At 47.8% G+C, this 26,950-nt stretch overlaps 2 protein-coding genes across 5 annotated transcripts in view; one reads left to right on the plus strand and one right to left on the minus strand.

The window, feature by feature from the left end:
• Ddx31 (DEAD-box helicase 31) overlaps positions 1–3,825 on the minus strand; it is a 60,873-nt gene extending 57,048 nt beyond the window's left edge. Inside the window, exon 1 of one of the 2 annotated variants that reach the window (XM_078048522.1) lies at positions 3,633–3,810. In XM_078048522.1, the coding sequence (XP_077904648.1) occupies positions 3,633–3,659 (27 nt within the window). In that variant the 5' untranslated portion in view covers positions 3,660–3,810. Of the gene's footprint in view, positions 1–3,632 lie in introns of both variants that reach the window. The other variant, XM_078048523.1, reaches the window with a different exon arrangement.
• An 82-nt stretch (positions 3,826–3,907) lies between these two features.
• On the plus strand, positions 3,908–23,081 carry Gtf3c4 (general transcription factor IIIC subunit 4). 3 transcript variants are annotated; one of them, XM_021723672.3, is made up of 5 exons: positions 3,908–4,432; positions 9,242–11,068; positions 14,201–14,331; positions 16,844–16,932; positions 22,475–23,081. In XM_021723672.3, exons 1-5 carry the CDS (start codon positions 4,088–4,090, stop codon positions 22,486–22,488), a joined length of 2,406 nt encoding a protein of 801 aa, XP_021579347.2. In that variant the 5' UTR covers positions 3,908–4,087; the 3' UTR covers positions 22,489–23,081. The 3 variants fall into 3 exon arrangements, with proteins under 3 accessions (XP_021579347.2, XP_005321165.2, XP_077904647.1); XM_005321108.5 differs by lacking the exon at positions 22,475–23,081 and adding an exon at positions 17,494–22,330; XM_078048521.1 differs by lacking the exons at positions 3,908–4,432; positions 22,475–23,081 and adding exons at positions 6,732–6,836; positions 17,494–22,330.
• The last annotated feature ends 3,869 nt before the right edge of the window (positions 23,082–26,950 follow it).

Consider the following 26,950-nt stretch of genomic DNA (forward strand, 5'->3'; position numbering starts at 1 on the left):
ATCCTTAAACCACCTCAAGGAGGGTGAGGATCAGGGAGGAAGACGTGCCTCCTGAAATGATGTTCACCAATTAAGACTGTTTGCAGGGAAGTGAGAACCACCTGGTGCAGTGTGCCAGCTACTGCCCACACCCCTAGAGATGCCCCTGAACAGCAGGAGCAGAGGGGCAGGAAAGTGAACGTCTCCATCAACAGAGCACCTCAAGCCTCAACATGGGAGGAAGCGCAATGCTGCAGCCCAGCTTACGCACCCAGGAAGCGGGAACCTTCATTACTGCTCTACCTAGCTCTTGGCTCTGTCATCTTCTCCCCTCAAGCTGCTCCTCCAGATTCAGATGGTCTGGAGACAGCACTACTTGCCGTTGCCATTCCAAATGAGAGACTGCTCCATCCGTCACTTGGATCACAATCAGTTCCAACCCAGTTCCATCCCTCCCTGCCTGATAGGAGACTATAAGACTACAGACTAGCCACAGCTAGGCGTTTCCAGCCTGTAGCTTATTTCCCTAACAGGAATGAGATTAAATGCACAAAGGGGAAGTTTCCCTAGGAAGAGAAACATCCAATTCCTCTATTGTCTTTCACTTTTCCACCCAACTTACTCAAGAATGTATGAGCACCTCTTAAGTAGCCAGTGCTTGTTATTCTTGAGTTTTCGAATAGGTTATTTTCCTCTTGCCTGAAATAATGGCTTGTGTGTGCACACTGACTGGCATCAGCCTTGACTGTAACTTCAGGCTAACCTACTAATACAAACCACAGTTACTTTTCTTGAACGATCATAGGATTTCTTTACTTTAAAAAATTCTATAAATATAATTTCAAATATGTAATACTAATAACGTATGTGCTGAATTGCTTCACTTTGTAAATTTATTTTTTTACAAAGCCTCAAGTTTATGAACTTCAGGATTAAAGAAAGGAGTGAAATCAAGTTTCAGGCCTGTTGAATCATCTGCAAGGTACTATGAAATTTGCTGACTTGATCTGATTTACACTGAGAGGGGCATCAAAGGCCTGAAGGCCTCTCCTACTATGTCTGGGACTCCTAATCACACTTTCCCTAGCAGAAGGCTTTGCAGCCTCTGCCCACACACCCCCTACAGCCCAAGAGGCAGCCTATTCTGCTCCTGACCAATCCCAGGATTAGGAAACTCTTTGGGCCCTCAGGAAAGATCTGCCTCTTTGAGCATCCACAAGCTGAGGATGTGCTCTGAGACACACAGGGCTCCTGTGCTCCATTCCTCAAGCAGAGTGGCTTTCCATGACTTACCACTCCCTCTTCCCTCTTTGAACTAAATATTCCTAGTAGTATCTAAGCTTTAGAAACCTTATCATCCTGATCACGCTTCATTAACCCATCAACATCTCTCTAAAAGCAAGTACAATCATAGGTTTTTCCACTGCTCTGAGGCTAAAAGTGAAAATCCGCAGTGAGATCCACGCAGCCTCCAGAACATGGCCTCAGCCAACGTCAGTAGCTTCAGCCTCACCCTCTGCCATCCTGGCTTTCTGGATTCCCAGGACATGCCATGCTTCTTCCCTCCTCTAGGCCCAGCACCTGCTATTCCCACCAGGGGGACTCCAACCTGCCTTCTGGCTGGCAACAGTGCTCACCTGCCCTACCTTGGGAAGCACCTTTCCTGCCCACCCTGTGCTCCATTGGGCAAAAGTTCCAGGATCCTGGCTCTCCAGCACCCTGACTCTCCTTTGTGGTGCTCAGCACAATAACAAGTAAAGCACCTTGTCTGGTGCCTGCCTGCCTGTCTACTAGGCTGCAAACTTCCTAGGGAAAGGCCCAGCTTGTCCTGCACAACACTGCCAGCCCTGCATGGCCCATTCCTGACACAAAGTCAGCACTCGACAAACACCTGTGAGGCAATTTTGTGACTGACATGAGATGGAGTATGCCCTTCACATATCTGGACACTGCTGCCACTGCTAGCTCTTCTCCCCAGCGACCATAACATACCCACTCATTAGTTGTCAATTATCTTGATTCTGAACATACAAAGTTCCAAGATTAGCCAAGACCCTGAGGAAGTCACAGACAAGTAGAAGATAACTGTCAAACCATAAATTCAAATCCATGTTACTATAACAGAGGACACTAACAAGGCCTATGGCAAAGGGAGGGAGGAAAGAAATCAGGGACTCATTCTGAGGTGGCGTTTGAGCAGAGGGAACAGGGGCATAACAGATCTATTAAAATTAGCTGTGCAACAATAAGCTACTTCCCTGAGTCTGTTCCTGTGCCTGTGAAAAGCAGGAACTATGGGAGGTGATCTATAGGGCCTGCCTAGCCCTGTGAGCCTGCGGTACCATGTCCTTGGTATTAATAAACACACCGAGTAGTCACTATATGCCAGTCAGTACATGATGCACTCACGTGAATTAATTATTATTTATTAATACAGGCAATGGTATCACCTTATTTTAAAATGAGAACACTCAGAGAGTGAGGTAATTTGTCCCAGGATCACTGAGGGAACCAGGCTTTGTGCCAGCATTATGATTCTACATACTGTTGAAATGCTATAATGGGACTTATTGAACTGAACCCTACTTGGCCATAAAACATGTAATTTCATTTCTAGAAGGATATATACCGAAATGTTAAAAGTTATCTCTCTGAGTTTGGCAATTATGAGTGCAGTTTTATCTTCTTTCTGAACTTCCTAAAATGAACTTGTATCAATTTAATAATCAGAAAGCAATTGGAAAGAAAATATCCCATGCAGTGTTAGGCATGGCAACATAACTTGAGCCTTTAAGATGCTTGCAAATCCGGCACATTGGCTACCCACCAGCAGACCTGGTCAGCAGGTGGATCACTCCCATTGGAGACACACATTAAAATGCAGATGCAGACCCCGCCACAGCTGATACCTGTCCCTGCTTCTCAGTTAATCTCATTTGAAACAGTGATTAAAGCAATCAAAACTAGATACTGTTTAGTCAATTCACTCAAAGTTTTCGGGCTTGGTCTATATTAGTTCTTCCTTTGTATTAGTAAGTGCTTTCTATGTATCTGTTACTAGGCTTGTATGTGATACAAGCAAACCTACTGACTTCCTTGTGTAGCAATCTATTATCCAAAATGTGACAATATGATTTTTTTTTAGCACTGGCACTTAGTAGGTGCCCCTGTGGGTCAATACGTAGAGTCTCAAGCTCTTCTCTATACTCCTCTTCCTAAAGACTCAGCTGTACCAGTGGCTAGCTGAACTGCGTGCTCCCGATCATCTAAATCTTAAAGAGTTTGTTGTTACACACTCAAGAAAAGGGAAGAATAAAATATCACCAATAGAACCCAGACGGGGGGTGTTAGCTGGTGCAAGTCTATTCACATGCGGTGAAGAACTTTGTCCTCGACACTGCTGGGCTGAACCCACTCTCGCAACTGACTTTTCAATGGAATCACGAGTTGCTTTGTAGGAACAACCCAAAAAGCAAACAAACAACAAAAAACAAAGCCCCAAACCCGCCGAGTCCCTCCTGCTCTCCTGCAATCGGAGACCGCACCAGCCTCCGCCCCGTGGTGCTCTTTCCCGGGGGCCACAGCGGCCGGCCGCTGAGCTCAGGCGCCGCCCGCAGCCAACCCGCCGCGGTCCCCGCGCCCCCCGCACTCACCATCCGCGCCCTCCCGGCGGCCTCCATGGCAGGCGCGCGACACGTGGGCGGCCGGGCCGCCACCGCCCCTTCCGGGTCCGGGCCCCGAGCACGCGGCGGCGCAGGGGCCGAGCGCGGCCGGGGAGCGACGGGGACGCTCGGGGTGCCGCCGCGCTCCGAGCCCGCGGCTCCGACGCAGCCCGCGGCGAGGTCCCCGAGGGCCCGGCCGGCCGCCGGCAGTGGGAGGCTCGAGGCGGCCGCAGGCTCGCGCGGTTTCCAGACAGGCAGTGTCGTGGCCGCCCGGCAGGGCTGGTCGCCTGGCAACGCGGGGTCCTTCCTGGCTCGGCGGCGCTCGCTGCCTGAGCGGAGGAGGCCGCCGCGGAGGGCGCTGGGGGCGGTGGCCGCGCGGCGGGGGCGGCCGCGGGGCGCCGACGCGGGCTGCGCGCGCCGGGAGCCGACCTCTGCGCGGAGGGGACATGAACGCGGCCGACAAGGCCCGGCTGGGGCCCGCGGTCGACGGGGCCGCGCCGCCCGAGGACGAGGAGGGCGAGGGGGGCGGGAAGGACCTGGCGGCGGACGCGGCCCCTGGGCCCAGCGCCTCGTTCCGCCTCATGGTGACTCGGCGGGAACCGGCCGTGAAGCTGCAGTACGCGGTGAGCGGCCTGGAGCCGCTGGCATGGTCGGAGGACCACCGCGTGTCGGTGTCCACGGCCCGCAGCATCGCCGTGCTGGAGCTCATCTGCGACGTGCACAACCCGGGCCAGGACCTGGTGATCCACCGCACCTCGGTGCCCGCCCCTCTCAACAGCTGCCTGCTCAAAGTAAGTGCGCCCGGCGGGGTCGCCGCGCGTCCCGAGCGCGCGGGGGGCGCCTCTCGCACGGCCTCGCAGGCCGAGGGGGAGGGTCGCCGCCGCCTGGGAGAACTCGAGCTAGCCCTCGGCTGTCGGCGCCGTGGCAGGATCACCCCGGGCTGGGACCCCGCCGGGTCCCGCGGCCCTGGCTTCGCCCCTGCTTCTGGCGGGCTGCTGGCGCTGATTGCCCTCCGCCGTGCTCCCGAGACTCCACCCCCTGTTGACCCAACCCCGGACCTGCCCCTAGCTTTGCTCCTATTGTCTGGGCCCGTCTCCCCGAGGCCCTGGGCTGGCTTTGTTTACTGTGTAGCGTCCTCTCGCGCCGCTTTTGCTTTGGAGAAGAAAAACTGGTCCTTTCCATTGTATTACCGGTTCATCGGTTTTGCTGTGAATGATCCTTATGTCACACCTGGGGCCCAAAGGTAACCACTGGTTCTCGGGGTTTTCACTCTAGTTTTTCTTTACTAGCTGAAAATCTTTGGGAGGTGCAATGCAAAAGCCTCTGGAAACAGATGCAGTGCTTAAACTTTCAAGTCCAAGGTCTCTGTATAAACTTGGTACTTTCAGCTTCTTAAAACCTAAGTTCACCTCAACTTCACTAGAGTTTCTAAAGTTTTGTTGTCTGTTTTGTTTTGTTTTGTTTTTTTAATATTTTTATTTTTTTTAGTTTTCGGCGGACACAACATCTTTGTTTGTATGTGGTGCTGAGGATGGAACCCCGGCCGCACGCATGCCAGGCGAGCGAGCTACCACTTGAGCCACATCCCCAGCCCCAAGTTTTATGGTTTAATCAGGTTTTTAATAGTAAGACTTTTACTTTGTTTTACTTTGTTCATTTTAGTGGCTTAGAAATATGAAAACTTAAAACATGAATGATGTGACTCTACTTTGTGTACAACCAGAGACATGAAAAATTGTGCTTTGTTTGTATAACATGAATTGAATTGCATTCCTCTGTCAGATATAATAAATCAGAATAAATTAAAAAAAGAAATATGAAAACTTCCTTGTCCCTTTACAGATTTTTGTGTTCTTAAGTACAGTAAGCGTCCTGTCAAAGTGTATTATATAGTTATTCACCACTGATTGAGTAAGTGCCTGCCCTCAAGGAGCTGAGATTCGTTGGCTGGTTATGAACAAATAATAATGCAGTAACAGGTAGTGATACCCACCATAAAGATCACGTCCACAGACAGAGATGGGATAATTGGAAAGTAAAGTTTTACTGAACTCTGGACAGCCATTCTGAATCTGAGTCACTCACTGTAGGTAGAGTGGCAGTAGCCTTTATTGCTTTTTAACAAACTTAATTCAAGTTTCAAACACAACTTGAGTGTGAATGTGAAGATATCCTTAAATCCTTGGGATATTTTAAATTTGACTCATCTTGCCACATTGGACATTTGCCACCACTGTTTAAATAGTACCAGGAAATCCTTCTTTAGCCCTCTCATGATTTGATAGAGAGCTGACATGAAGAGGCCTCATGGGATAAAACTGGCGAAATGGTAAGGATGTAACAGTCCATCAGCACTTTGATGGCTCAACCCATTGATGATCCCTGCAGACTTAAATCTACTCAGTGTTGTCCAACTTTGCTTTTGTTCTGACCCAAATGACAGGCAGTCTGCAACCTGGATCTCAGTTACAGTGTGTAGCACTCCTACGCTCAGACACATGCTGAGCCTTTTTTAGGCTTTTGCTGATTCTATTATTTAGATTATGAATTTCTTTTAGGAAAATCTGCAGATATTTAACAGTTCAAACATTTATGACCAGCCTATTTCTAAGTTATTTTCTTGGGTGCTGACATTTTAAGAAACCTATAATTTTCAGTGGCTGATGAGGTTGAAACAGTAGGATCACAAGTTCGAAGCCAGCCTCTGCAACTTAGTGAGGTCCTAAGGCAATTTAAAGAGATCCTATCTCAAAATAAAAAGGTCTGGGGTTGTAGCTCATAGTTAGTGTTCCTGGGTTAAATCCCTGGTACAAACAAATAAAATCCTATTATTTAGAGGACCTTCCAATGCTTCCTGTCAAATAATGGAAACTGGGTCATCCCAAGGTTCCTATGGATACCCAGCCTGAGGTCATCCCCACACACCTTCCCATACCCACCTCTCACCAAGTTAACCTCTGAAGAAGAGTCAGGAACCCCCAGAATACATCTCTTATTCCGAAGATGGCCCACATTCTCCCTTGAATGTGTACTCCTTGCTTTACTAAGTAAATCTCTATGCCTCTACAGACACATGTTGAAATTTTTGTCACCTTCATTAGGCTCTCCACTTGTCCTGAGTTGAGGCCCCCTTCTCCAAAAACTCCTCAAGATCCTTCTCCAGTGACATCTCTTCCCTAGTGACAGCACCACTTTGTATGTACCCTACATTTTACATACTTATATTAGGTCTCATTAACAGTCACTTAATCCTCAGAGAACACTAATAATAATCATCATTACAGACAATGTTTATCAAACACTAATGTGTATTACATATTTTGATTTAGTTAAATTTCTGAGACATGTATTATTATTATTTTGTAAATGAGAAAATTAAGACCAAAAGGTTTAAGCAATTTGCACACAGTCGTGGAACTGGAGTATAATGGAACAAGCATTTGAACATGAAGTATGGGATCATGGTTCAGATTTCATTCCGGTGGTTTGCTTTGTTATGGTGTGTTTCATTGTATCTACCCATGTAGCCACCTACACCTCATTTCATTGGGATTTCTAGTCTGTGGCTGTCCGTGGGTCTATATCATGTCCAAGAAATTATCTTAAATATGTTTCTAAAGTCAAGATGTGCTGCCTAAAACACTGTTTCCAGAGTGTTCTTTAGGATGACAACTCCCCCAAAAGGTCCTACTTTAAATTTTTATTTTTTATTTTTGGCTAACTCTAGTTAAACAAGTCTGTACTTTGAAAGTAGGAATGATATGTAATGTTTTGTATTTCCAAAGCTATTTGGACATAGAACTGTTTTTCAAGAAGCAGTTTAGGGGGGTAGTGTTCTGTGAATCACTTTAGGAAAAGTTAGCCAACTAATTAATTAGGTGGGCAACTTTTATCTGGCAGTGTTAGCAGGAAGGAAAAAAAGACTCGTCCAGTTATCTCTTGGTAGTTTCTAATGATTGCTGCTGCATCATGCACTCACTGTTCATTTGTTAATATGCTGACAAATTTTATTCCTAATCAGGCTTATTAGCTTGCCTGTGTTCATCATTTGGGGAATCTTCTTAGACTATTGTTGCACTCTGGTTTTCTGACAGGTCTCCAGTTGTCTAAGCTTTACCCAGAATGCAGCTTGTAGTTCTGAGTTAATGTTTTCCAAGTTCTTTTTGTGTTCCAGAGTGTAATTCTTCTGTGCTTGGGGACTTACTTAAAGTGGCTTTTATTATATTCATATATGTCTGAGACTTGAACTCTTTTAGTCATGTTTTGCCCTTTCAAGTTTGAAGATCAGTCTCTATTAATAAGGAGATTGACACTAAAGAATTGCAAGATGCTACTTTCTTTCTCTCTCCATTTCTCTTAAGAAGTCCTTATGCTTATAGCATAACAAACCGTCTTTTGGTTCACCTCTGCTTTTTCTGGCTATTTCATGGCTCCAAATCACTTTTTTATAGTTTTTGTTTTGTCATTTACTTCTTCCTCCATGTTTAATATCCCCTTAAGAGACTTTATAAAGAACTTGCCATCATACCGGTAGGCCTTGTTAGTGTGTTATGTATGGACCTAGAGAAGGGAGAGGTGAATGATAGCTAGAATGATCTTGGAAGACCTCCTAGAATCAGGCCTGGTAAGCTGGGTGGGATTTGGATAGGGGACGGACTAGGCAAGGGGTCAAAGTGAAGCTGTGGAGGGAATGTTCAAGAACTAGAGGCAGAGTAGTCTGATTGGAGCCATCTTACTGTATAGCATGAGAGCAGTTGGTATCAGCCCTCAGGGTAGTTCGCAAATTAGGGTTTGTATTGTAAGGGTATTATAAAAATTCTAGTATCTAATTGTATCAAAGATGAATATGGATACATATTTTATAAGTTTTTAGCACCTGTACTGTTCTGTGACAAGCTCAGCTAAGTACTCCATTCTCTAAAGAATCAGCTACATTTTGTTGCTTTTGTCAAGAAGCATATGGGAACCAGTCTGTGAATAATGACATTTATTCTGGCCCTTAAAAAACAATTACTGTGGGGCTGGGATCATGGCTCAGTGGTAGAGTGCTTGAGGCACTGGGTTCAATTCTCAGTACCGTATATAAATAAATTAATAAAATAAAGGTCCATCAACAAGTAAAAAAAATTAAAATTAAAAAAATTACTGTGAGGCTAGGGTTGTGGCTCAGCGGTAGAGCTCTTACCTAGCACATGGGAGATGCTGGGTTCAATTCTCAGTACTACAAAAAAAAAAAAAAAGAATGAATTAAAAGTATTGTGTCCGGGGCTCACCTGGTAGCACACTCACCTGGCATGCGCGAGGTGCTGGGTTCAATCCTCAGCACCACATAAAAATAAAATAAAGATGTTATGTCCACTGAAAACTAAAAATAAATATTAAAAAAAAAAGAAAAAATGTATTGTGTCCAACTACGACTAAAAAATAAAAAATAATTGCTATTTCCTTATGTAAATACTCAGTCTTTGGACATGATCTTTTAAATGTGTTTAATGCCAAAATTAATGGACTTGACATCAAATTATTATGTATGTCATCATAAATACTCAGTTAATACAAGTGAACATTTATCTGATAGTTTCTGTTTCTCTTATTTTCAGGTTGGCTCAAAATCAGAAGTTGCTGAGTGCAAGGAGAAATTTGCCAGCTCCAAAGACCCCACCATCAGCCAGACTTTCATGTTGGACAGGGTGTTCAACCCTGAGGGGAAGGCCTTGCCACCAATGAGAGGGTTCAAATACACCAGCTGGTCTCCCATGGGTTGTGATGCAAATGGCAGGTGCCTTTTGGCAGCACTGACCATGGACAATCGCCTGACTGTCCAGGTGAACCTCAACAGACTCCAGTGGGTCCAGCTGGTTGATCTGACTGAGATTTATGGAGAGCGTCTCTATGAGACCAGTTACAGGCTCTCTAAAAATGAGGCTCCAGAGGGAAATCTCGGGGATTTTGCTGAATTTCAGAGGAGGCACAGCATGCAGACCCCAGTCAGAATGGAGTGGTCGGGCATCTGCACCACTCAGCAGGTCAAGCACAACAATGAGTGCCGGGACGTGGGCAGTGTGCTCCTGGCTGTCCTCTTTGAGAACGGTAACATTGCCGTGTGGCAATTTCAGCTGCCCTTTGTAGGAAAGGAATCCATCTCCTCATGCAACACGATCGAGTCTGGAATCAGCTCCCCTAGTGTTTTATTCTGGTGGGAATATGAGCACAATAATCGGAAAATGAGTGGCCTTATTGTGGGGAGTGCTTTTGGACCCGTAAAAATTCTCCCTGTCAATCTCAAAGCAGTCAAGGGCTACTTCACCTTGAGGCAGCCTGTTGTCTTGTGGAAAGAAATGGACCAGTTGCCTGTGCACAGCATTAAGTGCGTGCCGCTTTATCACCCCTACCAGAAGTGCAGCTGCAGCCTGGTGGTGGCTGCAAGAGGCTCCTACGTGTTTTGGTGTCTTCTTTTGATCTCCAAGGCAGGTCTGAATGTTCACAATTCCCACGTCACAGGCCTTCACTCCCTGCCCATTGTCTCCATGACTGCAGACAAACAGAACGGAACCGTGTACACTTGTTCCAGCGATGGGAAGGTGAGGCAATTGATTCCCATCTTCACAGATGTCGCATTAAAGTTCGAGCACCAGTTAATTAAACTCTCAGATGTGTTTGGCTCAGTGAGGACTCATGGGATAGCAGTGAGCCCGTGTGGTGCGTATCTGGCCATCATCACAACTGAGGGCATGGTCAATGGCCTTCATCCTGTCAACAAAAATTATCAGGTCCAGTTCGTTACTCTCAAAACCTTTGAGGAGGCAGCTGCTCAGCTCCTGGAGTCTTCAGTGCAGAACCTCTTTAAGCAGGTAGATTTAATAGACCTAGTACGCTGGAAAATTTTAAAAGATAAACATATCCCTCAGTTTTTACATGAAGCTTTGGAAAAAAAGATCGAAAGCAGTGGAGTCACCTATTTTTGGCGTTTTAAGCTTTTTCTCCTGAGGATTTTGTACCAGTCAATGCAGAAAACTCCTTCAGAAGCCTTATGGAAACCAGCCCATGAAGACTCAAAAATCTTGATTGTTGACTCTCCTGGGATGGGCAATGCAGAGGATGAGCAGCAAGAAGAAGGCACCTCTTCCAGACAGGTGACTAAGCCAGGCCTGCAGGAGAGGAGCAGAGAGGGCGAAGCAGAGGAGCCCACAGACGACTCACTTCCCCCATCGGGAGACGGTGGAGGCCACGAGGCAGTGGAGGAGAAGCTCCTTGAGATCCAAGGGAAGATCGAGGCTGTGGAGATGCACCTGACCAGGGAGCACATGAAGCGCGTCCTGGGGGAAGTGTACCTGCACACCTGGATCACGGAGAACACCAGCATCCCCACCAGAGGGCTCTGCAACTTTCTAATGTCTGACGAAGAGTATGAGGACAGAACGGCTCGGGTAGGTGTTTCCCAAAACTGTCACGTCTGCTCCCTTTCTGAGAGACACGTGGCAGATTGGGTCGCTAGAGCTAAGCTTTCATGTTGGCACTTTGTAGGTAATTGATTGGCATGAGGTTAGGGAAACAAAGAGGAAATAGGGGTTAAATGCAAGGACACTTTCTAAGTACACAAAGAACGTTGGGTTCTTCCTTATGGTGGCCTGGGCTGGGGCACAGGGTTTGCCAGAGGAGCTTTCCAGGCTGTGGATGAGCTTGGGGAGGCTGCGTGAGCAGAGAGCAGTGTGGTGGAGGTTCCATGCCTTGCTCCCTGCCCATCCTGTTTTACACAAGTTCTAGGTAGGGGGCACATTTTTGGTTTTAAAGGACTTAAAGAGGCCTTCTGGTTTTGCCAAAACACACAAAGGAAACATATATATTTTATTTTTACAAAAACTGAGTATTATCTTTTTCTTGGCACTGGAACAGTCTTCAGTGTTATATAAAACATGTTCTGTAGCATTTGGGGTCCCTGAGAGAACACCAGGATCCCAAGCCTGGGGACACTGCATACTCTCTGTTCCTCTTAAGGGACCCTGTGCAGGTAGCCATTCTGAGGGTTCAGAAAACTCCCTACAGAAGAGAAATGTGCCTTTGTCACCCAGATGTCTCCGCCAGGGAAGCATCCTAGCAGCTAGCATCTGCTGAGATACCAAAGAACGCAGCTCCGAGGAGCACGCTGTGTGCACAGGTGTTCAGAACCACAGCCTGGCCTTTTGCTCTGAAGACTAGCACTATTCTCACTGCCTCAAGTCTCATTTAACAAGTATTATTTAAAAACAGAAAATTCAAGTATCTTCATCCTTAATGTTAAATCATTCAGAAATCACTTATTACATTTTCTTGCTGGCAGTGACACCTGTCCTTCCTGAAATGATTGCCAAGATGTCTGCAGCGACCCTCAGAGTGTCCAAGGTGTGCTGGTCATGTAACTGACTTTTTTACTTTAAAAGTCAGCTTTTAAGTAGTGTTTCCTTATGTTTCAATTGCCTGGGAAAGTGTTCTGGTTGTCATCAAGTCATGGGACTGACTCGAGGGTCATTGAGATGGCAAAAGCATTGTGGAGAATGAGTAATGAAGTTCGTTCTTATTAGTTTATAATTCTGGTTTAGATGCTGTGTGGACTTGGGAAGCTGTGTCTAGCTGGTTGGTTCCAGCAAAGCCAGTCTGAAAAATGGAAAGATTATACCTACCTGGCTATACCAACTGCATTCTGACTGCAGACAGTACACTCTGCGTCTTAAAATCTTAACTGTGTACTTAAGTTGAGGGCCTTTTTAGTTGAAGGTCTGGGCTGGGCTGTAGCCCAATGCCTGAGTGTTTGCACCATGGGCCAAGAAGAAAATCCTCCCTCCTGGGATGTTGCTCTTACCAGTGGTCATGAACCACCTCTGAGATTCCTGCCTGGCAGGCTGTGCTTCTCAACCTTTCGTTTATTATCACCTTCCCCTGGAGTGTTCTTTTTTTCCCGATTATTCCTGCCCATGACATGATATATATATATATATATATATATATATATGTATATATACACATATGTATATGCACTTGAATACTTAAGATTAAAGCTGGGCATGGTGACACACGTCTGTAATCCCAGCGGCAGGAGAATTGTAGGTTCAAAGCCAGCTCAGCAATTTAGTGAAACTGTAAGCAATTTAATGAGATCCTGTCTCAAAAAAAATTAAAAGGCTGGGGATGTGGTTCAGTGGTTAAGTGCCTGGGTTCATCCCTGGTAACAAAACAAAAAAAAATTTTTTTTTTAAGGATATTTTGACCCCCAAGAACCAATATTTGTCTTTCATGAAGAACTATGAGCCCCGTTGAGAGTGAGTCAGATGAAATAGTTGGGCTTTATGATGGAAGCCACGGAGAGCACCCCACAGTAGTCTTAGGTGCATCTGCACTGCAGGAACTCTGGGCTGGCTTGACATGTCTATGACTGGTCCTAAGTTAGATCCTTTTTGTTTTTTTGGTAGTTCTGGCCACTGAACCCAGGCCTCTTACATGCTATGCAAGCAGTTTGCTACTGAGCTACTTTGAAATTTAAGTAAACTAATTTTAGTGAATTAATCCAAAATCTTACAGATTCTTCACAAGAAGTATAAATGGATTCAAAATTTGGAAAGGCACTATGCTAGTTAGAAAAGGTGGTTCTAAAGGGTTGGCACGTCCTGTGCTTCCCAATGAGATAGAAGAGAGGTTTTGTTTCATTTTTTTCCCAGTAAAATGATGGCTGGGCCGTGGTGCATGCCTGTAATCCCAGCTAAGAGCAGGAGGACGCCAGGTTCCAGGCCAGCCTAAGCGACTTAGTGAGATCCTGTCTCAAAATAAAAGAGCTGGGGATTATGGTTCAGGGGTGGAGTGCTTCCCTGACATGTGCAAGGCCTGGGTTTAACCCCCGGCACCCCAAAAAGGGAAGGAAAGAAGAAAATAATGAAGTGGATTTGTGGATCTGAAAAAGATTTTGTTTTGAAGAGTGTGATCTTAACAGTAGAGGGAAGCAAAGCTAGAGGAGGGCAAGGCCTAGTGTGCCGCCCCCCCCCCATCTCACTCTGCTTCCTGCCCTCCCAAGGCGCGTCTTGCCACGCCTCTGCAGCGGGTGTCTGGACCTCAGAGGCAGGCTGCCTGACTGGCTCAGCCGTGGATCTTGGGCCATCAGAAGGAAAATTATTTTTTAATCCTGACTCTTGTACTCGTAAGCCTTTCTCAAAGGGTAGACGTTTGTAGAGTTCTATAAAGTTGGCAGTATCACTCAATATTTTGTATGGAGGTTAATGTCAAAACATTATTAATAACAGCAAAATCCTTGCTTCAGACAGGAGCAACTAAAGCAAGGCAAGTAGTGTGAGTTTGGTCCTCACAGTTTTTCCTGTAATGGTCCTGGTTCACCCTGTGGTCACAAGGTGCCTGAATGTGTTTGTTTTATTCAGTCAGTTGACATGTCCAAGGTCCAGCTTTCCTGTCTGACAGCAAGCCTGGCTAGTGTGGAAGTGCAGAGTCCCATTCAGCCCTGTGTGGCTGTCTCCTCATAACAGGTTTTGCTCCAGGACACCTGCAACCATCGCTGACCGCTGACCACTTTGTCTCGCTAGGTGCTGATCGGACACATCTCAAAGAAGATGAACAAACAGACTTTCCCTGAACACTGCAGCTTGTGTAAAGAGATCTTGCCATTCACAGATCGCAAGCAGGCCGTCTGCTCTAATGGGCACATCTGGCTCCGGTAAGCCGGTATCTCACGCCTGCTCTTGCTCATTTCTGAGTGTTGTGTAGCGTGAGCCACTGTGGCCAAGAGTAGGTGACCTCATTACGTGTCGCCCACCACTACATTAGATGAGATGTGTAGTCTGAAGCCTGGTGTGGACTCCTCCTCAGTCTGACTGGAGCAGGACCTTGAAGGACAGACTTGCTGCCTGGTTTATAGAGGTTTCCAGTTTGCTTTGATTGTACTGTTTTCCTGTAAAGTAGTGGGAAGTTCCTAAAGGAGTTATTACAAAATGTTGTCTGTTGAATAGATGAGTTTATGTGTGTTCCTGGACACATTTTTTATTTGTTGAATTTATAATGAAAGGTAGAAGCCTTTCTCCTCCCATCCTCATAGTCTATACCAACTGTGAGCCTCTTGGACAGTCCTTGCTTCCTCACCTGGCTCTCCCCTGCTCTTCTCCTCCTCCCCTCCATGTGGGTCTGGGGCCTGTCCTCCTCTCAGCCTCCTGGAGGCCCGCACCCCAGCCATGACTGGGGAGCTCATGTCTCTGGCCTCCCTCTGGACCTGGGGCCTCACTGCTGCTCGGCCTCTCGGGGGTGTTGCAAGCGCTTCACACGGCCCAGCCTCGTCTCACTGCTCCGTCTCTGCCCTGTCTCTGGCCCATGGATCGTAGCTGTCTCCCCTGGTCTTGCCGCCTGCCTCCCTGCCTCGACAGTCTTCTCAGTCTAGTCGTCACTGTGATGCTGTCCACACATGGTCAGCTCCTGCAGCCCTCTGAACAAACTGTTCTGATGTGCAGGGCTGATTCCTTTCAGTGACTCGAGCGCTCCACACACCAGGGTCCTCCTCCCCACCTCCTCGCTTTGACCTCTCTGTCGCTCTCTGCATTCCAGGTGACCTGGACTCTTTGCTCAGGTCCGTGAGGGACACCTGCTCTGGCTCTTTGTGGGGCTGACCCCTCCACCTGTAGGCTCTTCCAGCAGATACCATGTGCCTTCCTCAGAAGTCCCCTTCTCAGCCCTCCGACTCACTGGCTAAAGTTGTAGTGCCTGCTGACCCCCTTCCCTCCCAGTTTGGCACCCTCTTCCTGCCTTGCTCCCTCCTCCATGGTCACTGTTATGTGGCATGTTACGTTTGTCTATTTCTTCTCTTTCCTGTGGACAGGGAAACTCCATGAGGACAGGGACTTTGGTGTTTTGATCACAGCTCTTTCTGAAACTGTGCCTGGTGTGTGGAGGCCCTCAGTAGACACTAACTGAGAGGCTGTTAGAGCCTGCCAGCTGGCCACCAGGCTGCGTGCTGCACGTGTTGTCTGCATTGGTACCGCAGCCCAGTGTGTAACAGCGCTAGGGTTCTCCGTGTGTGAACGCTCTGTGATTTATTCCTTCATTGGAAGGTGTCTTTTTGTTTTTGTTTTGTTTTGTTCTGATTCTTATTTTACTCTTCGGACTTTGGTTTTTCTTCTTTCTTTCTTTTTTTTTTTTTTTAATTTCTTCAGAATATGAAACAAGAAATATGGTAGACTTTCGGTTTATAGTAAAAAGAACATTTCTTGAGCACTGACAACCTTGTAGGCACAGTCTCAGCAGTGATGTGTCTTAAAAAAACCCCACGCAGGAGAGCCACGTTGTTCACATCTATAGACAAGACACTGTGTTGCAAGAGTGAGTGAATTTGCCCGTCACACCGGTGGTTTGTGGCAGAGCTCAGAGCCTGGCCTGCTGGCTCCAGAGTCCACGTGTGACCTCTGTGTGTCAACCCCTCCTAGGTGCACTCTTTCACAAAAGTTGTTTTCCATTTTGTTGATTAAAGTAGTGCTAAAGTACCTCAGCATGGTCTCTCTCCATGAGGTTGGGTGCTAGCTTCTCTCAGGTAGGCTATTTCACCATATGCTCAGGTCTTCACTCCAGGTAAATCTGCTTGGAGCCCCTTCCCCTAACCCTCTCCTGTTTGTATTCCCAGCTCCCTAATCGCTCAGGGAAAACTACAGCCTTTGGGGAGACGACCTCCAGGGCCCACCTGCACCCTTGACCACCTCATGGCCTCCACTTGCCCCTTTGGCCTGGTCTTGGTAGATGCTTGGTGAGGACCTGTTGGGTGGAATTGAATCATTGGTGCCCTTCGGGTTTTCCTCATAGCTGTCAGGTTTTTAAAGATAGTGCTTCTACCTAAACCTAGCAGTGACTAACAAGAATGACCTTCCGTGTAATAGTGTGTTCAATTTTTTTTTAACGTAATAAGAATTGAGAATAGTCGGGGATGACAGATTAAATCCTCTCAGTGCTGCAGTCACACAGCAGCTGCAGTGAGTATCTGGCCTGGAGGCAGTGTGTCTCTGGTCAGTAACATGACAGGCCACTTCCCTCTTGCTAAGTGCAGGTGATGCAGGTTTGCCCTGTGGGGCACTAGGGTAGGGCGCATTGTTGCCATAACCCTGCTGGAGCTGCCCTCGGCCCCTGTCGCCTTCCCAGTGTTGGTGGGACCCGGGCTCGCCCCTGCCCTGACAGTACAATCGCTCTTCTCTCAGGTGCTTCTTAACCTACCAGTCCTGCCAGAGCTTGATATACAGACGGTGTTTGCTCCATGACAGCATCGCTCGGCACCCAGCCCCAGAAGGTGAGTGCTTTCCCATCCAGGGGCAAGGAGGTGTGGGTGGGCAGTGTGCTAGTGCTAGCACCCCACATCATGGCTGGGTTGGGCTCCACACTGCTGTGTCCGTTGTCAGGGACAGAGCAGGCTCCGGCCTCTTCACAGTGTTGCTGTGAAGCCAGAACTGATTAGGAAATGGTCCCTGGAGTGTGTGTTGTTAAGTGCACACTGCCTTTACTTCGAGCAAAGTGGATCTTGGCTGCTGCTCTGTCACTGCGGACTGACCAGGGCTTGTAGAATGTTTTGAAACTTAAGCCCAAAAAGTAGGGTGGGGCTGGGATTGTGGCTCAGAGGTAGAGCTCTAGCCTAGCACGGGCGGGACCCGGGTTCAATCCTCAGCACCACATAAAAAAAATAAAGGCATTGTGTTGTGTCCATCTACCCCCAAAAAGTAAGGTGCTTTGTCTAGGGACACATGGTCATTGCAGAACTGGGGCCAGAATGTGGTCTTGATGCTGCCGTGCAGCATGCATCCTGTTTGGGCCTGCTCTAGGCTGGTGCTTGACGCCTCTCATCTTCCTTCTGCAGATCCTGACTGGATTAAGAGGTTGCTGCAGAGCCCCTGTCCTTTCTGTGATTCTCCTGTCTTCTGAATGAAGTAGTGGAGGGCAGAAGGGCGTGAGCTGTGGAGCATTCCAGAGCACGGGAAGCTGTACACTAGAGGAAGCCGACTGCGTGGAGAGGTGCTCTTCCTAACAGTCGCCAGGGCCTCTCTGGGAGGGCAGCGCACACCATCTCCAGGACTAAAAGATATCTTTCAAGTGACTGAAGGCTTGGTGTCATTTTGAGATGAACGTGGTCCCCCAGTTCCTTACCCAATGAGGAACGTTTACTTTCAAGTGTCTTGATGAAAACAGTTGAACAAAAAATTGTCCTATGGAATCTAGGAACCTGGTGGTCTCTGGTAGAGAATCGTGTGAGGGCCTTCTGGGCTGAGTTAGGTCTTATCCTTTTTTGGTCTGAGGCGGCCCATGGCTCTAGAGGGCTTGAATAGCCTGGTCCGTGCATTCCACACACCAACAGATATTAAAAGTATTAAAACAATGTGTGGGCTGATGTTTTGCTCCCAGTGCATAGCTGCAGATCTGTGTCCGGTTGACTCTTGTTTCTCATGCATATGGATAACATTTTCCTTTAAAATTCTATATTTTTAAGAAGTTGAAGCCAAGACCGAATCAGTTTTAATGTATCACACAATCAGGTGACTGTTCGAAGCCAACAGTTGTGATGTGTTTCTGATCGTCTCCGTATCATCAGATTTGCTGATCCTGCTTCTTAACATATGTGAGGGTGACAGTGCCCGCTTCACCCATCTGTGCAACCTGGGTTGAGATGCTGTGCAAAGAGGAAAAATGCTTTCTTCTTTGGAAAATTGGAACTTAAGTATTTTTTAATGTCAACATTGCTGAATGGTGACTGAGGAGGAGTCTGTCCAGGGAGTTCTGGAGAGAGGGCAGTGAGAGCTCTAGTGCCATAGATGTGTGCAGCCGAGTTGAGCAGAGCCTGGGATTCCTGCTCTGCAGAGCTCCTTGGAGTTTGGAATATCGGTATTTGTAGTCTGAAGAGATGTCACGTTTCATGTCTCTATTAATTGCGCTTAATAGACATTCTGGAATCACAGTGTTCCTGGGTTTTTGGAGTAAGTGCCCTAGGGATCGGTGCTGATTAACTGGACTGCACTTTGAAGTAGTGCATAGCTCTGGAAGGTCAGATGGGAACTCAAAATATGAACTCTTCACTCTTATTTTGTGAGGTTTTTTTGTTTTGATTTGTTGCTGCTGCTGCTGTTGTTGTTTTGCCTTTATTTTGACTTGGTCTCCTGCTTGTATTTTGTATCCTCAGTGAAAGACATTTTGCCTCACTCAGAAATTGTGTCTGCCGTTGGCTGCTGTGGACGAGACAGCCAAGCCTGTGCTGATCTCTTCCCACAGGCCCCTCCAGCACTGCCCTAGAGTGTCTTGTTCTGTTCAAGGGCTTGCTTTGTCTCTTAGGCTTAATCATATATTTGCTGGACTCTTTTTTTTTTCTTTAAATATGATTTTTAGGTGGACACAGTTTCTTTATTTTATTTTTATGTGGTGCTGAGGATCGAACCCAGGGCCTCACGTGTGCTAGGCAAGCGCTCTGCCACTGAGCCCCAGCCCCAGCCCCTGCCCCTATTTGCTGGACTCTTCTGCTTTTTTTTTTTTTTTCATTTTGGTGGTGATTTTAAGCATTATGTTTGTCCAGACTTGAGGGACCAGCTTGTTAAATCAGTGTATATGGTGGGGAACCCAGCAGCATGGTGGACATGCATGGCACAGGTCAGAGTGGTAGAGAAGCACTGGTGCCTGCAGCTGTCCAGTTCACAGGGCATGTGACGTGAGCGTGATGAGCACTGGAGGACAGTGCAGCTATGGTCATCAGGCATCCTAGGTTTCACCTGGTTCTTTGCTGCAGATTAGAGTCATAGGAATTTGTTTTTGTTTCTGTTTCTTAGTACTGGGGATTGAACCCAGGGGCACTTAACCACTGAGCCACATCCCCAGCCCTTTTTTGTATTTTAGAGACAGGGCCTCACTAAGTTCCTGAAGCTGGCTTTGAATTCACAATCCTCCTGCCTTAGCCTCCTGAGCTGCAGGGATAATGTGTGTGCCACCGTGCCCGACTCTAGGAATTTGTTCTTTTTTGGGGAATTTTATGCTGCTGCCACTAAAAACTTACTTTAAATTTTTATTTAAAGCAGTTGTGCATTTTCGAGAAAATTTAACTACTGCGATAACTAAAAAGGATCTTAGAATTTAGTATGTGTCTGTAAAAATAAATGTGGCAACTGATTTCCTAGATGTGGTTCTCTGCAGGGTCATGGCCCAGGTCCAGGCTCTGCCCGGTGTCCACATGCCTATTAGGAAGGTCCTCTCTCACCCCTTCCCCCAGCCACAGTGCTGAGCAGACAAGAGACTTGGGGTTAATGGCAGCCTCACAAACAGTTGGAGTTTCGGCATTGGAGTGGTGATCCGTGCAGCCTTGGAAAGTAGGAGTGGCAAGGGGCTGCTGCCGGACCCTTCCACTTAAACTTAGCTCCCTCTTTGGACCTTCCTAAAATTTGCCAGGGCTGTTCTGGTGGCTTTCAAGTTGGTTTTGCTGTACCTGTAATAACCGTGTCAGGAATGGGAGGGAGACCAGCTGCCTTGCAGTTGAAGTGCAGGAGTCAGGTGCTGCACGGTGAGACCTTCGAAGCCACGGCACGTTTCCGGAGTCCGACTTCCATGTGTGTGTCACCTGTGCCTAGGTTAATTTGTTCCTGTTACTCTACATAAGAAATGTTTAGCTTGTTACGCTGGAAATTCATGCTGAAGTCCTCTTGTGTCCATACCCAGACTTTAGGCTTTTCCACCGCTCTTAAATCTGTCAAAACTACCAATTATTTCTCAGTGTCGGGAGTTATTGGAACCCTGGCCAAGCGCATGGTTGAGAGTCACCTTCTGCTTCGGCCTCCGAGAAGTTTTGAGGATATTGATGTTGAAGCATGCATTTGGACTTATTAGCAGGTTTAAGAGGTTAATCAGGTAGAAAAAATGTTGAAGGTTGACAGTTAAAGATTGGAACATGGTTTTGATTACGAGGTATCAGGTGAAATGCTGGAGGGCAGGAGGGCGGCCCTGGTTAGGCTGGCGTTGGCCACAAGGCCTGGAGCAGACGCAGGAGTCAGTGTCATCAGTCAGTCCCCCTTTCTGCCCCTGACCTCTCTTGCTTTCCATTCCTTTAGTTCCCTCAGCTGTAGGATATGTTCAGAGGTAAAATTTCTTTTTTGAAAGAAGAATGGATGAGGGAAAAAGTTTTCTTACTGCTCAGCCACGGGGTGGGGCTCCCTTCCTGAAAGAAACTGTCGTTGTGCTTTCTGAAGGTGACAGTGTTAGTTGTTAACGACAGGGTGAGTTGTGTCTGGTTTTCCTCAACGTATACTTCCTGGTCAGAGAGTCCAGAGGCTGGGCTGGGCTGTGGGATACAGGATCGGGCCACTACCACCACCCGTTCCCCTTCCTCCCAACCCATATTTTTCTTCCCCAGCAGAAATTCTGGCTCTGCTGACCGAGCAGGTTGTGCTCAGTCACACCCTGCAGCCAGCCAGGTGGACAGCAGCTCTGCTGTCAGCGACCTGTGCTCTCCGAGCCTGCAGGACTCCCACGGCTCCTGACCACCGCGTCCTCGCCCGGCCTTTTCCCTTGGCTGTCGGGTTGAAGGGTACAGCTGAGGCAGACGGCTCTGGTCTTCAGTGAAGGCAGCACTGGCCGCTCAGAGCTCAGGCTGTCTCAGGGCTCTCACAGCTCCTAGACGCGGAGCTGCTCTTTCTGGAGGCTAAGAGAGTCTTGGCAGTGACCTCTGCTGCGGGCCTGGTGATGTGTCTGCTGCTCAGCCTGAATCCAGAGCACATGGAACTGTCCTTAAAGGGACGCAGCATTGCGTCCATAGGAAGCACTGGATCCCTGTCCTGGCGCCCAGCAGGGTTATCCTGAGCTTGAGGGCTGTCCCACAGCACCCACCCGCCCAGCAACAGGCAGTATCAGGAGGCGCTGGCCAGGTTGTCTTGGGGGACGGCGCAGCTTCACGTCTGCTGCTGTGCTGTGTTCCATGGTACGGTGGCCACGGGCCAGTCTAGCAGAGGAATGGGGTTTCCATGGCATCTGCCCCTCTGGTGTGGAGGTGTCTGTCTCTGCTGCTCCCTGTCCCTCCTTCCTGACTGTGGGTGGGGGGCTCGTCTGTGGCTCCAGGGAGAGGACACCCAGGTCGAGGCCCCCAGCGGCCTCCGAGGACTTGTTCGTTCTTCTCAAGAAAGACTTGAGATGGGGAAAAGGTGTCGCTCTCCCATGAAATTGTCACAGTGTGGCAGCCTGGTGGAAGTTCTGTACGTGGGTTGGAGAAAACCCTCAGCGCTCTGAATCTCATCCCGAATCCATGTTAATCTCACACAGAAACAGGTGCTGGAGGCGGCCAGGACGGAGGTGTGAGTGGCTACGGCAGATCTGGGTCCTTGCCCTCTCAGCCAGCTGACATGAGGGTCGTAGGTTCACGGCTAGCGCTCTGTCCCCTCCACCACCACTCCCTTTCTCTCTCTCTGGGGTACTAATGCAAAATTAAATGCAAAATGTCGATGAATTATATCTTTTTCAAGGCTTTGACTCAGATTTGTACTTTGATATATGAAAGTGAATATCAAGCTTGTTTGTACGGAAATAAGACTGTATATAAAAATGAGTCTGTGTTGTGTATAGTGACATATATTTTATGTTTACCCAACGCTGTGCTAAACTTTGTGCTTGGCTTTGAATTATATGTATATTTACACCTGACTTTTTTTAAATAAAAAAGAAGATTTAAAAAGTCATGGAAAGATCTTTTTTTTTTTTTTAATTATTACATCTAGTCACATGGTATGTCTTAGACTCTTAGTGTTTAAATAAAAAACTTTATTTTGCTTGGAATAACTCCAGATCAGAGAACCCACTGCCTTCTCCTTGTGTTTCCGCAGCTGGCCTCACTTGAGGCCACAGGCTCCTGGGCAGGTGCTCTGATGGTGCTCGTCCTGCGTGTCCAGCACCTTGTGGCCGTGTGGGAGGCGGGCAGAGCTCCCCTGGGGCTCACTGGCTCTGCCCGGGGGAAGCAGGCTGTGCCACCTCCTTCGCTTTCCTCAGCTTGCTTTTCCTGCAGGTAATGTAACCAGCCCTGAGCTCTTATCTAAGATTAGGGCTGAGGCTTCTGGGAAATTTATAGAGAAAAAGAAATGGAGATTTGGAGAGACTCCCATCAGCATCCAACCCTGTGGAGTGATCTTATTTTCGCTATTATTAAAAGTAAGGGGAAGGGATCCTCAGCTTCTATACCTATTAGCTGGTTGGCCGTTGATACAGTTAATGAAAGACAATTAAATTTTAGCTCTTACTCAGTTTGGACCCCCTCGTTTGTTTGTGTGATTTAGTACTTAAAGTTCAATGAAGTTTCTGTGAATATGTAGTGCTGTACATAATGGCAGCTTCATAAATGTGAAATAACCTCAAATATGTGGTGTTTGTATGCATAGCCACTAGTGTTGTTATTTTGGCCACTTTTTTATTCAAAATAAATAACAAATATTTGTATATGTGTGTCTCTTTGATGGGGATCATGGGGTCTGTAGCAAGCTGAGCCACCTCTTTAGGCCTGATCACCTCTAGCCAGGCTAAGCACAGGCAAAGGCAGAGGAGAGGGAAAGAACAGCTGGGGAGATGTTGGGGACACCACTAGCAAGAGCCTCAGTGTCAATTTGATGTGTCTTTAAGTTTTATTCCAGAAAAAGTCTGAGGAATGTAAGGGGAAAGGACAGATTCAGGGCTGGACGCTTGCGTAGCATGATGTGCTATTTGCAAGCCTGGAGGGTGTGCCAGGATCTGAGCTGCTCCTTGTCTGTACTGGGGGTGGGGGCAGTGTCCCCTCCTGCTTCATCTGTGCCCCTCAGACCAGAAGGACCTGTTAAAACACAGACAGTGGGCCCGGCATGGTGGCACACACCTGTGATCTCAGTGACTTGGGAGGCTGAGGCAGAAGGATTGCAAATTCCAGGCCAGCCTCAGCAATTTGGCAATGTCCTAAGCAGCTTGTGAGATCCTGTCACAAAATAAAAAATCCAAAGGGCTGGGGATGTAGCTCAGTGGTCATGCACCCTGAGTTCAGTCCCCAGAACCCAAAATATTAAAAATACCACCCTAGAATTCCTGATTCTGTGGGTCCTCGGAGCCTGGGATCTGGCACTCCACGCTTTCCTGCTGAGCACCCGCGGTGCCTGTCTCGGTCACGTGGGGAGTGTTGGTCCATACCAGTGCGGTCCCTGTGTCATTACCCTCTCACTGTGTCAGGAGCACAGCAAGGTGGACCATGGTCCTGGACCCTTCCTCACTGAATCTTGCTCATCTCCCTCTTCCCCAGATTCACCTTCAGATGGCATGCTCATCCCCTATCATGGGTAGCCTTTCCCCTGCCCTGTTCCACTCCCCTCACTTCTTTGGGTCACCTCCCAAATAAACCATCTACATCCAAGTACCCATTTCATGACGTGGAGAGGGAGTGTTAGACCACTGGTCCCACAGGCAGCCGGGGGAGCTGTCAGGTCTGGATTCTGGACCCTGTTTCCTGGCTAATCAGTGGCAGCTGGTCCCACAGAGCTGCTGCGCAGTCCTGGGAATGCAGGCTGAGCGCCTGGCATGACCTCCGAGACCCAGGTGGGTTCTTGATGAGACACTGAGATCCAGAGTGGGGATCTTTGGGTGGGTGCTCTTGAAAACTGAATCCGAATTCCTTTCAATCCCACTGGCCAGCAGATGAGGTTCCCTCCCCTACAGGAAGGAAGGATCTCCCCTCACCTGGAGACCTCTACCAAGTCCATCCTAACCCTCTCCTCTTTCCTCGGGGTCAGTTACTCAGCTCACTGGGAGTTGGGGCTAAGTGCTGAGAACGCAGGGCTGGGTGAGGTGGCCATCTGTCCACACCGAGGTGCTTGCTGTGATGGCTTTACACAGGCAAGGACCCCTATGGCTCGCCCTGGATAACAGTGGCCTGCTCATAGAAGCTCAGCCTCTGTGTCCCTTGCTTCAGTGGTTAGGATGCCCCTCTGCATCCACAGCATTGAGGGAGGGGTGGGGACACTGATTAGAATGAAGGAGGCACACGTTGGAACTGCCACGGGAGGCCCAGGGCTGGCTGCTGTTTCCCTGGAGAGACCGGAGTGTGCCACTGGCTAAGGCCCAGGTGAACACTGGAGGCAATGGGAAGCCATTGTGTCGGGATTGACAGCAGGTTAGTTCTGATGAGCCAAGGGCGGGACTTCCTCATGTTGGTGACAACAGGACTACAGAATGACAAAAGCCAGTGGTGGGCCCTCAATCACTGCTAAAGAAAGGCAGCTGTGGCTTCTACCCCAGCAGAACAACTGCAGCGGGCTCTGACATGGCCAAAAGGCCGCAGTGTTCCTAGGGGCAAGGAACATGGGTGGACAGTGAGACCAATGTCCTACTTTTTTAGCCAAAAAGGACCTGTTTCTGCTTATCTTGGCAGGTTTTTGATTCTCCAGTTTTGGAGGGTAGCTTTTCTGGATATAGCCATCTTGGTTGACAGTTATTTTCTTTTAGAACTTGGAACACATTGTTCCAGCCCTCCTGGCTTTTAGAGTTTGTGCTGAGAAATCGGAGTTCTGATTGGCTTACCACGGAATGTGACATGACATTTTTCCATTAAAGCTTTTAAAATTCTATCCTTGTTCTGTATGTTAGACGTTTTAATTATAATGTGTCGTGAGTAGGTTCTTTTTGGATCTTGTCTATTTGGAGTTCTGAGTGCCTCCTGTACCTGGATGTCCCTCTCATTCTCAAAGTTTGGAAATTTTTCCATTTTTATTTCCCTAAAAAGGTTAGTTATTCCGTTAGCCTGCGTTTCACAACCCTCTTCAGTTCCACTGATTCTTGAGTTTGGTCTCTTAATGTCATGCCAGAGTTCTTGTATCTCTGATCATGGTTACTTATTTTCTTTTCTTTAATGCTGTCTGTTTAAGGCTGGCCACTCTGTCTTCCAGCTCTGAGATTCTGTCTTCAGCATGAGCTACTCTATTAGACTTCCAGATGAACATTTTCTTTTATTTATTGTGTCTTTCATTTCCAAGATTTCTATTTGGTTCTTTTTTAATATCCTGTCTCCTTATTGAATTTTTGATTCATATCCTATACTGACTTCCTTAATTCATTTAGTTGCTTTTCTGTGTTCTCTTGGAATTCATTGATCATTTTTATACTCCTTCTTTTGAATTCTTTATCTGATATTTCATCCACTTCAATATCTTTGGAGTCGGCTGCCGGTGAATTATGAGCTTTAGGAGGCGTCGTACTACCTTGTCTGTTTGCATTTCTGGTGCTCCTGTGTTGGGCTGGTGCATCTATTGGGATGAGTTTCTCTTCCACTGTTAGTGTGGGCCTTTTCAGGACTCAGTTTTCTCTTGCCTGAGTGTCCTAGAATGATCTGTGCTGAGACACCCTAATAGGTGTGATAGCCACAGCCTGTGTGTGTTCTGTTTTTGCTCTAGGAGTGGATATCCATGGTGAGACTCCAGGGCCCACTCTGGCTGTCCCTACTTGGACTTGGTCATTAGCCAGTTTTCCTCTTCTGTGGTTTTTTGTCTCTGTCTTTGACTGAGTTTAGTTCCACAGCACAATCTCGGCTTTGTGAACCTGTAGTGTCCCTGTGGATTTGCAGGCAGCTGGGCTTCTCAGCTCCACTTGACCCAGGGGTCTAGGAGGCTGAAGCTGCCCTTGCCTGTGTTTGCCTTCTCCCCAGCAACCTCCCAATGTCTCCCTGGATTTTTCTCACGAAGCACTCTCCTATTTGCTAATCCTCTCCCCAAGAAAACTGGCACACACCAAATGACTTCTCAAACATATCTGTGAAAGTGGCTAGAACGTTTTCATTCATTCCCCCTCCATTATATATAATGATGGAATTTCTGCCTTCTGGTGTCTTGTGGCTTTGTAGAGAGAGCAAAGTTATTGCTGCAAACAAGCTGCTGATCCTGGGGTGGGCGCTGGTACAACAACCTCTCCCAGGTGTAGAGTCGGGAAAAGATGGATACTTCCCACTTGGGCCTTAGGCAGGCCCGCACTTCTGGTTTTTCCTCTCCACCTGCAGATCAGTGGAAGGTCTTGCTATTTCTAGAATAACAGAGCAGGTGCCTCAGTAGTTATTTATATGTAAATCTGGGGTCAGCTCCTCATTCTGGTCTCTTGGCCCAGGGCCAGTGGGAAAAAATTCACAAAGGAAGAATGAGCCTGTTGGGAAGAGCCGGCTGGACACCCAGGCAGCCTGAGGAGCCGTCTAGGCTCAGGTCAAGTGGAGGCTGTGAAGCTTGACCTCTGGCCCAGGGAAGGGCCACAGCCAGACTGGTTGTATAGTGGCCCGAGGCCACTCCTGGGCAGCTGGTGAAAACTTGAGG

Source organism: Ictidomys tridecemlineatus, chromosome 4 (genome assembly GCF_052094955.1).
Source record: "Ictidomys tridecemlineatus isolate mIctTri1 chromosome 4, mIctTri1.hap1, whole genome shotgun sequence".
Lineage (NCBI taxonomy): Eukaryota > Metazoa > Chordata > Mammalia > Rodentia > Sciuridae > Ictidomys > Ictidomys tridecemlineatus.